The sequence below is a fragment of the Stegostoma tigrinum genome, chromosome 12 (genome assembly GCF_030684315.1).
Source record: "Stegostoma tigrinum isolate sSteTig4 chromosome 12, sSteTig4.hap1, whole genome shotgun sequence".
Taxonomy (NCBI): Eukaryota; Metazoa; Chordata; class Chondrichthyes; order Orectolobiformes; family Stegostomatidae; genus Stegostoma; species Stegostoma tigrinum.
Genome location: NC_081365.1, coordinates 23552857 through 23572126, shown reverse-complemented (window position 1 = coordinate 23572126; position 19270 = coordinate 23552857). Strand labels below are relative to the sequence as shown.

The 19270-nt window shown below is 40.6% G+C and overlaps 1 protein-coding gene across 1 annotated transcript in view; it reads left to right on the top strand.

Moving 5' to 3' along the window:
* Positions 1 to 8484: 8484 nt before the first annotated feature.
* Positions 8485 to 19270, top strand: part of LOC125457024 (uncharacterized) — a 61504-nt gene continuing 50718 nt past the window's right edge. The window contains 5 exon segments of the mRNA XM_059649994.1: positions 8485 to 8654; positions 8839 to 9094; positions 14766 to 14889; positions 17516 to 17700; positions 17814 to 17977. Of these exon segments, the coding sequence (XP_059505977.1) occupies positions 9037 to 9094; positions 14766 to 14889; positions 17516 to 17700; positions 17814 to 17977 (531 nt within the window). The 5' untranslated portion in view covers positions 8485 to 8654; positions 8839 to 9036.

Genomic DNA, 19270 nt, shown 5'->3' with positions numbered 1-19270 from the left:
AGGATTGTAAATATGAATTATTGTAGCTTCCAGCACCACACGGTGAGCCTAAACAACCAATCCTAAATTGATCATCAGCATAATTACTCACACTAACAAGATTTTCCAGTAAATGTTGTCCAGTTGCAGAATCAAATCTCATGTTAGGTACTGTGTTACAAGTTTTGCAAGCATAGATTAGTTGGGCGTGGTTAGTAACTTGCTTGTTGCAAACAGCCTAAAAAATATGCTGTTTGATATGATACACTAGTGTTTGGGACATAAGGGCCCATGTACTTGGCGTTACACTAGTAATAACATTCATATACCACATTACTCATCTGTGTGACAAGCCTCCCAAACAGCAAAGTATTACTTTTCTTTCAAGAAACCAGATTGCTTGTTCCTAGTTAGCTCTTTGCTATTAATAGTATATCCCTAATGGTTTCTCCTGATACCTATTTCTACATTGAGGTGAAACAAATAGGCTCAGAATTGTTGTTGCATTCTTCCAATGGTTATGGGTGTCCTAATTATCCTGGAACTGATGGTGATGAGCTGCCATCTTGAACTGCTGTAGTTCTTGAGGTGTAGGTATCCCCACAGTGCTGTTAGGAATTGAGTTCCAGGATTTTGACTCAGTGATAATGAGGGAACAGTAAAATACTTCCAAGTCAGGATGGTGCGTAACTTGTGAAGCCATTTGTGGTTTTGTATATGGTAGCCCCTGTAACATATGCCACAAAAGTCGGGTTCTTGAGAGACAGATGTCATGAATTTTATTTACAAAACTAGCTATTTATAATGATAAAATAATAATAAATCCAAAGATTAGAGAACTAATGGAAACTATCTGTGCCTGTACAGTATTTTAAGAAAACTGTATTTCCACAATATTGCAGACTGGCACACATCATCTAGTTTCTATGTTTACTGTTAGTCAGGAAAAAACACCTTTTTACAACTTTATGTTGTGCTGCCATCTTCCCAGCGTTTACTGTCCAATTACTACCATTAACTTCCTGTCATGACAAGCTTTTAGTACCCAATTGCTGCCACCATTATGCTATTATATATGTTAGCCATGTAATACATACCATAGAGAATCAGGTTCTTGTTAATCAGATGTGTTTTTTAAGTGATTGACAATGCTAACTATATTTACAAAGCGGCAATATCACAGCCTTACTGTCTTCATTTTGTAGTTAGTTGTCTTACTGCATGCTACACAGCTAATGGACTACACCATTATAAAGAAAAACTGCAGGTGAAGTGGGTAACTTTATACCAGAATGTCACATGTCATTACGTCATGTAACTGTCTTAAAGATACAGTCCTGTATAGTCTTGAATCTTTACAGTAATACAACAGGTTGGAAGGGAATCTACAGGAGTTGGTGTTTCCAGGCATTGCAGCTCTTCTCTTCCGAGGCGGTAGAGATTGTGGGTTTGGAAGGTGCTGTAAAAGGGGTTGATGTTTCTGGAGCATAAACAGTTTTTAGGAGACAGCATTAACATTTCATGTCTAGCAGCCCTTCACTGGAGCAGGATAATATTTTAGATGTAACAGATTCAATGCAGGTGCTGAAAAAGAGGCAGGGGGTGGACAATAACATGAGCCCACCTATACTGTGGCTGCAAACCCTTCCCATAGCTTTTGCAAGAAGTATGGGCATATACGTAAATAGCAAATGTTTAAGACTAATGGTAGAAAAGGGTTGAACAGAAAAAAATGTACATATTTCTTAAGACAGAAGGATAGAGCAATAATTTGTTAAACTAGGGCACTATTCCACCAAGGGATGATTACAATTTTTGAGTATAGGCTTACCACTATGTCTCCTAAATTAATTCTAAGACCCACATTTAAAATGTTGGGTATGAAATTTTATTTTAATGCATTTAACAGCAGCTTTTTCTGTTGTCTCTGATTATTCTACTCCTAACATGAAATACCATTAACATCACGACCATTTCAGCTTCCTTCCCAACAATTATTTATGTACATTTTGAAGATCCCCTAAATTAAGCTAAAGTAATAATAAATCCAAAGATTATTGTGAATTTAATCTGTTTGTGTCTGAATACTATTTTAAGAAATATGTTCAAATCGTATTCATTTCAGTTTTCCATTGGGAGCATGGGTTTAATTCCTGCACTACCTGATGTTACTACTAAAGTACTGCCTTCTCAATTTCAACCCTTGTTCCTTGCCAGGGGAGTCATGACCCTCAGATTAAACTCACTACCGGTCATCTACCTCATGAGAGAGCAGCCCCATTTCCTCTGAGATTATGGTGACTTTCCTTTTAACTTACATTGAGGGCATTTGATTATGAAATGAATCAAACTGAATTAGCTTTATTGTCCATGTCAGCTCTAAGGCAATGTAATTTACTTTGTCACCAGGCAAACAACAAATCTTTTCAGACTTGCATTCTCAGCTATAGAGAACAGCATCTATCCCTCCAACTATACTCTCCCTGACAACTGCTATATTTCTCTTTCTTCGCCCAATTTAAATTGCAATTTGTACCATGAACCTGTGGTTTCCACATTTTCCTGACCCTAATCCCTGGTCTTACCTTCAAGTACAAACAGAAAGTGCTGCAAATACTCAGCGTGTCTAGCAGCAACAATGGAAAGAGGAAGAGAGCCCATGCTTTGAGTTGAATATGATTCTTTTTCAGAGCTGCAGCACAAATGCCATGGCCAACAGGTGTAAGTGACAAGGTCAAAGTAAAATGGCAGAAAACAAAATATCACTTTGATAAAACTGCCAAATCATTACTGGAACTGAGCATTGGAGAGCCAGTTACAGTGCAAACATTATACACTTTCAATAGGAGCCATCCCAAATAGCAAATTGGAATCTTCATACAGCAGTGGTCACCTCAATCATACATGTAGAGTGTGAATAGACAGCTCTGTCATCACATGTTCAGACAATTACATGAAACAACAGAACCTGCACCTTCACTGAAGCCAGCTGATGAGCAAGGTGTGAGCCAGCAACTGCAGACAAAGCTGTCCCAGAGGTCCACCATTCTCCAACAATAGCAATGGATAAGCAACAATCGTTACCTTGGCAACAACATTTGGCACACAAATGGCATTCCCCAGTGAAAAACATCACTGCAGGAACTGCTTTAGAAGAAGTTCATAGAAGGTTCACTTGACTGGGTGACCACTTCCGTTGAAAAGTCTAAGTTTTGTCTGCAAAATTGATATCCACTACAAGCCCACCTATTCCCACAGTTACCTGGAGTGAATATCCTCACACCCTGCTTCCTGTAAAGACTCCATTCATTCTCTTTCTGACCCTGAGCTTCTGATTGCCCACCACTTTAACACACCACCATGTTCCCTGGCCAACAGCTCTGTCACAGGCTTGCTGCAGTACTTCAACAGAGATCAGTTCAAGCTGGAAGAACAGCATCTCATCCTAAAATTGGGGAACCCTCCAGCCTTCAGTACTCAAATCAAGTTCAATAATTTTACAGCCTGAACACCTGCTTTCATGTCTTTACCCCAACCCCCTCACACCAGACCCTGTCATCACATGGGCTGCTTTCAACACATCCAAACCATTTTCACCTTCTTATAGTTCATATGATTAGCTTTTCTTTCTCCCTGACATACTATCATCTGTCCCCTTGTCTGTCCAATTGCCATACTCTCTCTGGGCTCTGTCTCTGTCTATCCACTCACCCCTCCTCTCCCCACCCCCTGTCTTCAGCTTCCATAACACCTTCTCCTAGCTGTTATTAGTCCTGAAGAAGGAATCACTGACTCAAAATATTAACTCTGTCTTCTCTACACAGATGCTGCCAGACCTGCTGAGTTCCTCCAGCAATTTCCATTTTAGTTTCACATTTCCAGTATCTGCAGTTCTTTGGGTTCCAAAAGTAGGGAGGTTATGCTTCAGCTATACAAGCTATTAGTGAAACCACATCAGGAGGACTATGTGCTGTATTGGTCTCTTTAAATAAGGAAATAGTTAACTGTGATACAAGCAGATCAAATATGGTTTACTAGAGAAATACCTAGAATGACATTTGTCTTATGAGGAAATATTAGGCAGGATCAGCTTGTTTTCACTGGAGGTAGGAAGAATAACAGGTGACTTTATTGAAGTATAACAGATCTAGAGGGTCTTGATAGGGTGCCCTTGGGAGATTCTAAAATGTTTAAAAATAAGGGGTTTCTCATTTAGAAGGGAAATGTGGAGAAATATCTTCTCACAGGTTTTGAGTCTTTGGAACTCTCTTCCTCGAAAGGACATTGAAACAGTCTTTAAATCATTTTAGTGAAGAGTTAGGTAGATTCCTGATTTTTTTTAAAAATTGGTCTGGAAGGTTATCATGCATAGATGGGAATGTGGAATAATCAGATCAAACATGACTTGACCTTATTGAATAGCAGGACATGTTTAAGGGGTGAGTTCCTGCTCCTAATTTCTGTTTTCATTTCATCTTATTGAATGGTGAAGCAGACTCAAAGGGTGAAATAGCCTACACCTGTTCCCAAGTCCGATGTTTCTAAGAATGCACTGAAAGCAGTTAACAGTGTTCGTATATCATTAGGATACCTGCAGACTTGAAAGATACTTTTGCAATGCATGTGAAGGGACAGTCAAGTGTGAGAGGGAATAAGTGGAAAATACTTTATTTTCCATGAATGATAACTTTGTTGATTTACTATTCATAAGAGGTTACTTGTAATTATAAGTGATAGCGCAATTTATTTTGTGCAAAGGGAGATGTTCACAGAAAAGCCCAGCATAAGAAATGTTGATAAGTTGCACAACAGATCACCTGCAGATGTTCATAGCTACAAATTATGGAACTATCTTGGAGAGGGTGACCAACTGACCCATGTTTTTATTTTGACTCTTTGTCCCATACCTTTTGAGGAATGCATGTTGTCCCTCTCTTCTGTGTAGCCTGTGTTAAGTGATTTGTGCAGGCTGCCAGTTTGAGTCAATGTAGAAATGATAATGTCATAACTCTATGTGAAAAGGTGTATGCTCTGATTGCCTTAAAGAGCACGATGCACACTATCTCGCAGCCACACACCACAACCCCAACACACCACCCTCCCAGCCCCGCCACCACTTCCCAGCTGTTATGGGTACACCATCAGTAGGTCACCAGAAACCCATAGTTGAAGCTTATCTTTCTTTATTTCATAGGAGTTGGTCATGCCAGTACTGGGAGCCTCAAACAGGGAAATGTGTTTAAAATAAAAGCAGTGGATTAAAATATGATAAGTGTGAGGTCATCCATTTTGGTAGGAATAACAGCAAAATGGATGATGTTTTAAATGGTGAAAAATTGCAACACGCTGCTGTGCAGAGAGACTTGGGTGTCCTTGTGCATGAATCGCTAAAAGTAGGATTGCAGGTGCAGCAGGTAATTAAAAAGGCAAATGGAGTTTTGTCTGCCATTGCTAGAGGGATGGAGTTTAAAAAGAAGGAGGCTATGCTGCAGCTGTATAGGGTCCTGGTGAGGTCACACCTGGAGTACTGTTTTGGTCTCCTTACTTGAGAAGAGATATACTAGCACTGGAGGGGGTGCAGAGGAGATTCACTCGGTTGATTCCAGAGTTGAGAGGGTTGGATTATGAGGAGAGACTGAGTAGACTGGGATTATATTCATTGGAATTCAGAAGAATGAGGGGAGATCTTACAGAAACATATAAGATTATGAAGGGAATAGAATAAGGTGGAGGCAGGCAGGTTGTTTCCTCTAGCAGGTGAAACTAGGACTAGAGAGCATTGCCTCCACATAAAAGAAAGCAGATGTAGGACTGAGGTCAGGGGGAACCTCTTCACCCAAAGCGTTGTGAATCTGTGGAATTTCCTGCCCAGTGAAGCAGTTGAAGCTGCCTCACTGAATGTTTTTAAGGCAAAGCTAGATAAATTTTGAACAGTAATGGAATTAAGGATTATGGTGAGTGGGCAGGGAAGTGGAGCTGAGTCTCAAAAAGATCAGCCACGATATTAAATGGCGGGCTCGAGGAGCCAGGTGGCCTACTCCTGCTCCTAGTTCTTATGTTCTTATGTGGAAAGTGGTCAGTAGAACCATGGCCTGGATTTTTTTAAAAATCTGACGGAATCCTAATGGTACACAAGCACTGTTCGTCTGCTATCAGCTCATTTTTAAAAACATAGGGCTTGGGAACAGGAGGACGCCATTTGGCTCTTTCAGTCTACTTCACCATTCAATAAGATCATATGAAAACAGAAATTAGGAGCAGGTGCTCACTCCTTGGACCGGCCTTGCTATTCAATAAGGTCATGTTTGATCTAATTATTCCATATTCCCATCTATGCATGATAACCTTTCAGTCCCTTGTTTATCAAGAATCTACGTAACTCTTGGAGCAGTTCAGGGTCTATTCTGAGCTTCCTGTGGCATTGGATTTTCAGGGAGGGGTGTCGTAGGAACAAGGGTACTTCTCCCTGCATCTCATTGTTCCAATTAACGTAGGTTTGGACAACAGCATCAGACTTGACACCAAGGTCATGATTTACAATGCTGTGGTGCTACCCACCCTCCTAAATAGCTCTGAGATGTGGACTGTCCACAGCAGACACCTCAAGGCACTGGTGCAGTATCACCAATGCTACCTGAGTAAGGTCCTGCAAAACCACTGGGAAGGAAGACACACCAATTACCGGCTTCCTCGACAAGGCCAACATCCACAGCATCGAGGCACTGACCGTCCTTAATCGGCTACAGAGGCTGGGCACATCATCAGCAGGACTCCCCAAGCAGGTGCTCTACTCCCTGCTTCAAAACAGACGCCAAGTCCCCGGTGGACGGAGAAAGAACTTCAGTGATACCCTCAAGGCATTCCCACAGACACCCAGGAATCATAAGACCATAAGACATAGGAGTGGAAGTAAGGCCATTAGGCCCATCGCGTCCACTCCGCCATTTAATCTTGGCTGATGGGCATTTCAACTCCACTTCCCTGCACTCTCCCCATAGCCCTTGATTCCTTGTGCGATCAAGAATTTATCAATCTCCGCCTTGAAGACATTTAACGTCCTGGCCTCCACTGCACTCCGTGGCAATGAATTCCACAGGCCCACCACTGTCTGGCTGAAGAAATGTTTCCTCATTTCTGTTTTAAATGTACCCCCTCTAATTCTAAGGCTGTGTCCTCGGGTCCTAGTCTCCCCGCCTAACAGAAACAACTTCCCAGCGTCCACCCTTTCTGAGCCATGCATTATCTTGTAAGTTTCTATTAGATCTCCCCTTAACCTTCTAAACTCTAATGAATACAATCCCAGGATCCTCAGCCGTTCATTGTTCGTTAAACCTACCATTCCAGGGATCATCCGTGTGAATCTCCGCTGGACACACTCCAGCACCAGTATGTCCTTCCTGAGGTGTGGGGCCCAAAACTGGACACAGTATTCTAAATGGGGCCTAACTAGAGCCTTATAAAGTCTCAGAAGCACATCGCTGCTTTTATATTCCAACCCTCTTGAGATAAACGACAACATTACATTAGCTTTCTTAATCATGGACTCTACCTGCAAGTTAACCTTTAGAGAATCCTGGACCAATACTCCTAGATACCTTTGTACTTCTGCTTTATGAATTTTCTCACTGTTTAGAAAATAGTCCATGCCTGTGTTCTTTTTTCTAAAGTGCAAAACCTCACATTTAGTCACATTGCATTTCATCAGCCATTTCCTGGACCACTCTCCTAAAATGTCTAAATCTTTCTGCAGCCTCCCCACCTCCTCAGTACTACCTGCCCGTCCACCTATCTTCGTATCATCGGCAAACTTCGCCAGAATGCCTCGAGTCCCTTCATCCAGATCATTAATATATAAAGTGAACAGCTGCGGCCCAACACTGAACCCTGCGGGACACCACTTGTCACCGGTTGCCATTCCGAAAAAGAGCCTTTTATCCCAACTCTCTGCCTTCTGTCAGACAGCCAATCCTTAATCCATCTTATATAATTTTTACATAATTAATCCATCTAATATATAATTTTCCATCTTTTGTCTTGATCCTTTCTTAAACAAGGGGGTTACAACAGCAATTTTCCAATCATCTGGGACTTTCCCTGACTCCAGTAACTTTTGAAAGATCTCAACCAACGCCTCTGCTATTTCCTCAGCCACCTCCCTCAGAACTCGAGGATGTAGCCCATCAGGGCCAGGAGATTTATTAATTTTTAGACCTTTTAGCTTTTCTAGCACTTTCTCTTTTGTAATGCTTACCATACTCAACTCTGCCCCCGACTCTCCTTAATTGTTGGGATACTACTCACGCCTTCCACTGTGAAGACTGACGCAAAGTACTTATTAAGTTCTTCAGCTATTTCCTTATCTCCCATCACTAGCCTTCCAGCATTAATTTGGAGCGGCCCACTGAATCACAGTGAATCACTGGCCCCTAGACTAGCCAAAGTGGAGGAGGAGCATCTGGGAAAGCATTGGAGGTGCCACATGAACACCTTTTCCCATGACTGCCGCCTGCTCCAAGTGTAACAGAGCCTGCAAAAGCTGCATTGGTCTGTCGAGTCACCTACCGGATCACCCTAAGAGTAGAACAGGCCCATCATCATCCGCAAGAAACCACCAACGATAACGGTGAGGTTTGAACTGCAATAAACAATGTCAGTGACTAATATCATGGGCCCAGGTAAATATCTGTGTTTTTTTTATATTTGCTCCTGGGATGTGGGCCCTGCTGGCAAGCCCAGTATTTTTGGCCCAGCCTCCGTTTCTCTGCAGAATGGAACAATGAAGTCAGCTGTGTTTATAAAGGAGATAATACGCCGAGAGCGTTCTTCTTTGTTTCATATACCTGCACTTACGTCTTGCAGCAATTTGTCAACAACTACCTTGGTCCAAGGGTGAACACTGACCGCATATTTCTGGGAGGTGTCAGCGCTGACTGTTCCAGGAACTCTCCGCCCAGCACCGTAACCCTTGTTCCAGTTTTATTACCTGCCTTGTAAGAATGAGGAAACGCCGATGTCAGTAATCCAGTCAGCCTTTACGCAGTGACTGGAAGGAGAGACATGGCTGTGGACAAAACCTTGCTTCGTTCAGGGCTCACAGCAGCTTTAATATTTACAGGTTAGTCACCAAATGTATCGTTTAAAGGACTGTCAAGTGGTGTCATCTTCACGATAGAACCGTGAGTGACGATATTTGGGAAAATAATACAATCGGGGAATTATAATTTCAGTTTGTTGTCACTGTCCTTGCCGTCACTTTGGATGCATTGTGGATCTTGAGTTGTGGAAGCCGTTAAAATCCACAAACTCAACGTTGTGACCTGTTTACGGTTTCATGGTTTACTTCCCCATTTCCATTTTTAAACCAGATCCACGAGGAACCTCGTTAAATGGCCTGTCCGTGTGTTGGGAAAACTTACTGAAAGATTTTAATTGAAAAATGCATAATTATAATAGAGACCATCACGCAAACACGCTGTGATAGTACACGGAGAGTTGAGTTCTGACCCTCTGGATACAAATCAGTTTCTGACCGGATGTACAAATGATAAGACCATCAGATTCCCCATAACCATTCTTGCATCAATGGCTATCGCAGGATAGAGAGTGTCATTTTACATGGGAGGGGAAGGCTCCCAACGATTTAGAAGTGCAGTTACTGTTGCAGAGAAGTAGTTCACCAAAACATTTTGTTTAAAAGAGAAATTTTAGGCGATGGCCCAGATTATCCTGGGCCGATGGCAGGGAGTGGTAGGGGTGAGGGAGGGAGGCTGGTGGAATCAATCTACACCTGGAAGATGCATCTGTCCATTAAAGTAATGGCAGGAGTGACCACTACACAGTCCTTCTGAAGATGAAGGTGCCTCTACTGTATCGCCCCATCAGCCTCCTCTTGATCATCAGCAAAGTGACACAGAGGGTCATTGATATGACTGTTAAGCGGCACTTAGCAAGAACTTACTCATTGATAAGAAGGTGTAGAGCTGAATAAACACAGCAAGCCAAGCAGCATCAGAGGAGCAGGAAAGCTGACGTTTCAGGCCTAGACCCTTCTTCAGGCAATTTTCTGATGAAGGATCTAGGCCTGAAATGTCAGCCTTCCTGCTCCTCTGATGCTGCTTGGCTTGCTGTGTTTATTCAGCTCTACACCTGGTTATCTCAGATTCTCCTGCATCTGCAGTTCCTGGTATCTCTGAAACAACTTACTCATTGATACTCATTTTTCAAGTACAAGAGGAGGCCAGAAGCTCAGAGAACTGCGGCGAGTAACTCATCTCCTGACTCCTGAAAGCCTGTCCACCAACTACAAGGTGCAAGTCAGGAGTGTGATGAAATATTCCCCACTTGCCTGGATGAGTGCAGCCTCAACAACACTCGAGAAACTTGACTAAGCCGCCCACTAGTTTGGCACTACATCCACAAGCATCCACTCCTTCCACCACCAATGCTCAGTAGAAGCAGTGTGTACTATCTACAAGATGCACTGCAGAAATTCACCAAAGATCCCCAGACAGCACCTTCCAAACCCACAACCACTTCCATCTAGAAGGACAAGAGCAGCAGATATAGGGGATCACCACCACCTCCAAGTTTCCCTCCAAGTCACTCACCATCCTGACTTGGAAATACATCGCCATTCCTTCACTGTCGCTGGATCAAAATCCTGGAATTCCCTCCCTAATGGCATTGTGGGTCAACCCGCAGCAGGAGGACTGCAGCGGTTCAAGAAGGCAGCTCAGCACCACCTTCTTAATGGCAACTACGGATGGGCAAGAAATGGTGGCCAGCCAGCGACACCCACATCCCACAAAAATGAATAGAAGAACAAAATCCACCATAACCAGATAGCTATATAACCTGATTACAGCTTTAGTCCAAACATAGAATGAAAAGTTAAATTGAAGAGGTGAGGTCAGGTGGCATCAAGGAGCCCTAGCAAAACACGGGTCAGTAGAGATCAGGAAGCCAATCTTCCCTCTGAACTTCAGGTCTCTGCTGCTCATAGACCTTGGCATGGGCCTCACTAAGTCCCTCACCAATACATATCCTGATCTGTCTTAGAACGATATCACCATTCCCACACTGTTGCTGCGTAGTGAGTTTAGTCTGAGGGTCCCCGTGCCAGGGACTAAGGTGATAAGGCTGGACTTTCAAAGCAACAGGCTCAGATTAACATGCTTAAATGGTGTTTATTACAATTACTGTTGCACTCACAATAATGTTAACTCATTCTTTAATCCTAAATACAACATAAGCACTAACATAGGAAAATACTTTTTATCATATAACCATTGTTAATTGTAAAATCATCTGGTTCACTATTGTCCTTTAAGGGGTAAAGTCTGCCATGCTTACTTAATCTGCCTTATAACTGCCCTTTGAAGTAGCCTAGCAGGGCATTCAGTTCAAGAGCATTTAGGACAGGAAATAAAAGCCCCAGTCAATGACACCCGTGTGTCACCTGTAACTCCAATGAATGAATAAAAATGTTTATCTCTTCTTGTTTGTAATTGCAGTCTGAATGGTAATTGATTTTAAATTTTAATTGGGTTATTTCACTGTTACATTTTCACTTTCTTCACAGTTTTTAAATTGAGTCACCTAACACTCAAAACCCTATGTCATATGACCAAATTTTTACCACTTTACCATGCTTCTACCATGCTCACCAGAAAATGTCAGACCAGGACACTAATACTAAAATTAACATCAAAAATAGAAGTTGCTGCAATAGCTCAGCAGCTCTGGCATCATCTATGAAGAAAAAAATTCAGACTTAACGTTTAGGGTCCGGTGACCCTTCCTCAGAAGACAAATGCTAAAATTAACATTTTGAATTTTATCTGCAAGTACAGTATTAATCTGAAGCAAGAACATGCAGTAAGAATTTACTTATATAATATTCGACAAATTAAAAACTTCCTAAATGCTAAAAAGGGAGATGGTAAGGGAACAAAGATACGTTTAGATGAGATGTACATTGTAATAGCAGATACTCAACCATCAGTTCCTGCCTGAAAAGTAGGGGCAGAGATGTGACGTGTGATTGTTGAACTCTATGTTGGGCCTGGAAGGCAGTAAATTGCCAGTTTGAAAGATGAGTCATTGTCCATTGAGCTTACACAGAGACTGATTGAAACTGTGTGGGACAACAAGCGGGCTCAGAGTGGAAGCGCAATGGAGAATTGAAATGAAAACTCATTTATGCTTGTGGAGGAAACAAAGCCGCTCCATATAACAATCACTCAAATTTGTGTTTGCTTTCCTCAATATAGAGAGGAGGCTGTATTATGAGCTGTCGGCACAGAATATAAAATTGCAGAAAGTACAAGTAAATTACTGTTTGATTCAACTGTGTCTGGGGCCCTAGATTGTGGGAAGTGGGGAAGCAAAATTACAATTAGTATTTTCTGAGTTTACAAGGGAAAGTGCTTTGGTAAAGGAGATGGAAGTTGAGGACAGTTGAAGAGTGGAGAATGAAGTATTGAATGTAGAAGATGGTGAATTGGAAGATGAGGACAAGGGGAATGCTGTTATTCTTCTGGGAGGGAGGAGTAGAGATTAGAACAGTGGTGTGGGAAATAGAAGACACATCAGAAACATTGTTTTCACTGTCCCCTCAGAATTTCCCTTCTCTGACCTTGAACAGTCAATCTGCAGCATCCTTTCTTATGTAACCAGCATGTGAATTTTGAGATCAGGACAGTGAGAGATTTTTGTCTGTCTCCACTTCCTTGGTCAACTGCCCCATTCCTGCCTGCACAGCACCTGCTTTCAGAATTCCTGCTCTATGTGACCCGTCCCTCTGGCTTCTTATCCTCACTAGATCTTTTCCATCTGAGATTAATGACTTCTTAAGTCTGAAGTGGAACCTTTGCCTTTGCAACTCATCTATTCACATGTTAAACCAGCTGCAGTCCTATTTCTGATGACGGTATAAGGTTCAAGCAATCACTAATAGAATTTCACACCTCTGAATTTCAAAATTAAGGAATGAAACTTTGTGTAATATTCACCGTTACTTCATGAGTTATGTTTGACAACTTTTTAAAATGAAAATCTGAAGTATAGTTTGACTTTTGCCATCATTAAAAAATTAAAACACAGTCTAGAAAGCTTTCAAACATTACTTTTCACCTATTGCAGTTATTTTTGGAGTAAAGCCAAAGTAGTAAGGGCAGACTTTCTTAAGATACTTTCACACCAACTACATCCACTCAGTTTTGGTAATCTTACATTGGACTAATTTGTAATCTCTTGGTAGTGTCCTTACTCCTGAGCCAGGAGGCCTGGGTTCCAGTCCCAACTGCTCTAGATATGCGTTGTAATATCTCTGAGCAGGCTCATATAGCAAATATCTGCATTGCACTAACTATAAAATTAGCCTGAAGGTAAACCTGCAACCACTACCCATAGAAATAAACTGTGTTGTAAAACAGTTTATTACCTAAACCAGAAACAAGGACGTGGTTTGTGGATTGTTTCATGTCATTGATAGTATTGAGTCATCTCACTCTTAATTGTGAGCTCCTCTGAAATTGATGCGCCCTTGGAGTAATTCAGCATGAAAAGCAACTGGACTGTTTTTGCTGGGTTGAAGAATACTACAAATTAGAGAGGGGTTTTGTGGCCAGGAGTGAATTGCATGTCCCTAATGGGATTCACCTGATTTCCCATCATAAGATCATAACGTGCAGGAGCAGAAGTAGGCCATTCAGCCCATAGAGTCTCCTGTGCCATTCAGTCAGATCATGGCTGATCTATTTATCTGAATGTGTGAAAAATACCAGCATGGGTCTGTTATGGACATGCAATTGTTTCTGGTTTGGTTTGGTTTGGTTTCACTTTGAATAGTGCTTGGATTTCTCTTTGGAAAAATATGTGGCTCTTTGGGAAATTTCCCCTCTACATTTAGGTGACTTAGATTAAACCCTGGTATGCTTATTCAAAATTCCTGTCATTACATAACTGTACATTCCATACTGTAGGTACATATTTCCATCTCTCTTTTCTGACTCTTGCACAAGACTACCAAAGTCACCATTCCAACATATAGCAATCGCATTACCATCATACTATTAACCCAGTATTGTACACTTCCAATCCAGTTTTGTTTTCTGCATTTTTGGCAATCCTTTGTACCATAGACAATAATAGAAAACAGGTATTATAATGTCCATATTATATTGAGCACATCTCATGAATAAAGATCAAATATAGGCTTTCATTTTTATTGGAAAATCGACATTAACCATTTTCTCTTATTGAGGCATTCCACTCGTGGTGGAGTAGGTTAAATTTCAACAATCCTCTTCAGGACATAGTCTGATGGAACAGCTCAAAGGAAAGGGGAACATTACTTTGTCAATTAAAGTGTAGATTGATGGTACATATGAAATAATGTCAAATGTCACAGTGTGAAGTCACTTTAATTAATTGAGTCATATTAATCACGGTGTGAGTATTTGATCCCAGTCATCACCAGAAGTGGAAGCAAAGAAATTCCACATGAGGAGGAAATATAAACACATAACATCCCTGTGTGCCTCCCAACTGTTGTTTCCAGAAGTCAACTGAAAGAAACTGGGGCCACCCTAGTTTTCCTCTCAGTGGAGTGAGAGAGATTGAGGAAGATATTTTCTTTGGTTAAAATAAAGATTATGTATGACTTTATGCCAGTTCATCCAAAGCATACCTATAGAAGAACCTGGTGGAGTTGCAATCCAAAACAATATTCCTTTTTGGAAATATACACATATATATAAACTTTTGTTTTATCATAAATACAGTTTTTGGAAGGCTACCAGCGCCACAGAATGTGAGAATGCATTCCATCAATTTTAAAAATCTGCTTCAGTGGAACCCGGTCATCTTCCATAAAGGCAACATTCATTATTCAGTAGAGTATCAAAGGTGAGTGACAACAAGGGGACTGGAGATTATAATTACGATATCAATTGGTTATTCACTGCAAATTCAACTGCCTAGCAAGTGTGGAGTGGCTAGATAGAACAAATTAAAAAGATGCTTTCAGAATGCCCACTCTTTATATCAAAACTACAATGAAGCCAGACAACTGTCAATATTGAATGAAAGCATGCTAATTAATGTTCATCTATTGTTGCCTCTGTTTAAGTCTCAGCCTGTCTCTTTGGTCGCATTTTCACTCTGAATTAGAAGCTTGGAGTTCAGAGGCTTGATTATATAACTCTAGTTGACTCTCCAGTGTAGTACTGAGCAGACAGTATGCAATCAAAAGTGTTGTCTGCTGGATGAGAGACTAAAAAGATCCTGTTAGGTGTATATTAAAGATTCAACTAACTGTTTGAAGATCAAAGGTGTTATCTGTGGTGCACTGAACCATATTTAAGCAACTTCACAAAATTATCTGATCATTATTGGATTTATTCTTTGTGGGACCAGCTACGTGCAGATCCGCTGTCCTGTTTACTGACAATACAGCAGTTCCAATAACGACACTTCAACATTAATAAAAGCGCCAACTTGCATTTGTACAGTGACCTGAACATTATAAAACAATCCAAGGCACCTCTCAAGAGCATTATCAAACAAAATTTCTAAACAAGGAGTTATTAGATTAGATTGTTTAAAAAGGTGTGTTTTAAGAAGCATCAAAAAGCAAAAGAGAAAAGTTAAGAGATGGAAAGGTTTGGTCAAGAAATTCCAGGATCGTACAGCCTTGGCTGCTGAAGGCATTCTTAATTAATGTGGCACATTGAAAATCAGGGATTAGAATTGCATCTGGAGTTTGTACATATACAGAGAATAATATAAATAAATGAATTTATAAGTTAAGTATTAAATATTAGATGTGATCTAATGCCACATCTGTGAGATGGGCGGCAAGAAAGCTCAGTACTAAGAAAGCAAATCCATACCACAAAAAATTATATAAATGGGGAAAGAATAATTGTCATGTGCGTTTGTACACTGAGTGTTTTTACTGTACAGTATTCATCGGAAGAGAAGGTTGTGAGTGCTGTTGCGTCCAGCGTACCTTCAACACGTTACATATTCACTTAAAAAAAAGGTGAATATTGTAGTTGGCTCGCTGAGCTGGTTCACTGTTCTGCAGATGTTTTGTTACCCTGTTGGGTAACATCATCAGTGCAACCTCCGATGAAACGCTGTTGTGTTTTTCCACCTGTTATTTATACTCTGGAGTCCGTTGAGCTGGATTACCTCACTTCCGGTTTTCCTTAGCAGTGGAGTTTATTTAAGGCCTAGCTCTATTTGTTTAGCGATGACTTTCTTAGTGGAGAACCAGGCTTCCAAGAATTCCCATGACTGTCACTGCTTTGCGTGTCCCAGGATCCTCAGACCTTAGAGAAAGGTGAATAGTTTGTTCTCAATGATGTTATACATCAGGTTAGTAAAACTCAGTGATTGGTGGAAATGGGAGCAATCCAAATCCAGATCTATGATCTATGAAATATGTAATTTAAGTTATGAAAATAAGAATTCTTACTTCCATGATGTAACTTGCCTGCAATATTCATCAAGAACTTTAATGAATGCTTGCATTTGTATAGAAACACCCATGGCCATGGGACATCCCAATCATCAAATGCATTACTTTTGAAGTGTGGTCATTGTTGTGATGTAGGAACAGCAGCCAAGTTTCACCTAGCAAGATCTCACAACCAGCTACATAATAATAAGATAATTTGACTTTCTGATGTGATTGAGAGATAAAAAGAAACTGGGCAACATGGGAACTGCAGATGCTGGAGAATCCAAGATAACTTGGATTCTCCAGCATCTGCAGTTCCCATTATCTCTGATCACAATTTTAACCTCACTGTGAAGCCTCTTCCAGGGATGCCTAACCTGAAGAAGTTACCCTTCTCTCTCCGGACCAACCTCAGGGAATCTCTCTCGCACTGCAACTCTCTTGTCTTCTCCTCTATCCATCTTCAGTCCACCTCCCTCTCTCTCTCTATTTATTTCAGAACCCTCTCCCCATCCCCTTCTCTGATGAAGGGTCTAGGCCTGAAACGTCAGCTTTTGTGTTCCTGAGATGCTGGTTGGCTTGTTGTGTTTATCCAGCTCCACACTTTGTTATCTTGGATTCTCCAGCATCTGCAGTTCCCATTATCTCTGGGCAACATGGGAAAACTCTTTTCTCTTTCAAAATCACAGGAACAAGAGAAAAGCTCAAGTCTATTCCAACATTTAATGAGATCTTGATTGATCTGCAACCTAACTCCATAACTGCACACCAACTCATCTTTTCCCTTATCTCTCCATATCTTGGTTGAATAAAAATCTATTCAAGTTTTAAAATTAATCAAACATCAATTTGCACTTATGGTTCCAAATCTCTACCACCCTTTGCAGCACCTCCTGTAACACAGCATTACCTCAATGTCACCAAGGATAGCCAGTGTTGATTTTTGTGATTGAATCATGCAATGGAATGTGAGGCCAAACCCAGAGACAGGAGTTCATTCAAATGAGCTGCCACTGGCACACAGAAACAATGTACCTGATGATTTATTTTCCATTTTATTTTTAGCTATTATGACAAAGATTTTAAAAAACACACACATTTTAAGAAAGCCTGCACAAGCATCAGAATGACAGAATGTGACTTGTCCGTACTATCCATTATGGTTGGTTATTTCCTGCGTGTAAGGGCTGAATATGAAAATGAGACATCAGAATGGGCTGTTATCGATGAATTTGAACCTTCCATACACAGTAGGATGCCTTTTGCTTTTTCTGGTTTTTTTTCTACTTAATTTTCTTTGAAATTACCTATTTGTCATGATTTTCTAAATGGATTACTAATGTAAACTGCCTTTGTGACATAGCTGAAATTGGACCGCCTTCATCCGTGGTTGTGAAGCCAAGATTAGATATGCTCGATGTCAATATCATTGGGCCCATAAATGAGAATAATAATATATCTTTGCAAGAATATTTTCTCGACATGACTTACAAAGTGTCCTACTGGAAAGTTGGAGAGGAAGAAAAGGTAAGCTTCAAAGGAGTAGAAGAGAAGATTTTTTTTTCTTTTATTTATAGGTACAACTTCCTTGTAATTGAAAATTCTGATGAGCTAGAAAATCTTTAGTCATCTTACCAGCTCTTGGGGTCCAGCTCAACTGAAGTGTCAATTCTGGTGAGCATGCACAATATGCTCAATATGCCAATAATCATTTTGCCGTCAACTACAATTGTTTAATAAGTAGTTTATCAGAATCCATTGGTAAAAGTTCTTACTAGCTTATTAAATAACATACCCTTCCTGCAAGCATTTTTGCTACTCATATCCATCCTCACTGATGTTGTCTCACCCTTGCGAAACGCAATTTTCCGATAAGGATGTAATTGCAGGACACAATAATTATCTGAAGTTATAGCTGCAACTAAAGCCTGGTTCTACTTGTTTGTGAACTTTTCATTGCCAATTTCATAGAATTTAGTAAAGAACGAGGCCATTTGGCCCATTTTGTCCATAGTGGCTGTCTTCAAAAAGAAACTCATGCTTTGTGATTCTTTTCTGTTTGGATAATTATCCAGTTGCCTTTTGATAACCACAATTAAATTTTCTTCCATCACATGTCAATAGATTACATTCCAAATTCTTCCACTTACTTCTTGGAAATGTTTAGCGTCATGTGGTTTTTTTTTAGCCATTCATCCTTAAATTGGTGTTCTCTAGCATTCAAACATTGTGCCTGTGGGAACAGTTTCTTCCTATCTATGCTGTACAGGCACCTCCTGATTTTGAATGCCTTTGCAAAATCTCCCTTCAACCTTCCCTTAAAAGAACAGCTTTCCACATTACTTTTCTATTCATTCATGTGAATGTTGCTGGCAAGGTTAGAGTTTATTACCCCTCTGCAATTACCCATTAGGAGGTGGGTTGTGCCATCTTCTTGAAAGGCTACAGTACATATTATTTAGGTACACACTCAGAGATGGTAGGACGGGAGTTCCAACACTTTGACCAAGTAATGGTGATATAGTTCCAACACTGCATGATGTGTGACTTAAAGGAAGTCTGCATGAAGTTCCCATGAGTCACCTCATCAGGAAACTCAATCAAGGTGTAGTTTTCACAATTTATGATTTAATTACAATTACTTGATTGTATTACCATGTAGCAACTGGCTGACTGTTAGATATTGCTCTTTTATTACCTCTTGTTTAATTGGTTTATTGGTTTCACTGTTCACAAAAATGGAAAATCAAAGTGTTCAAAATAATGTCCAGTGAAGTCTGACTGTATGTTGTACATGGTGTTCCAGAACCTCTTGATATG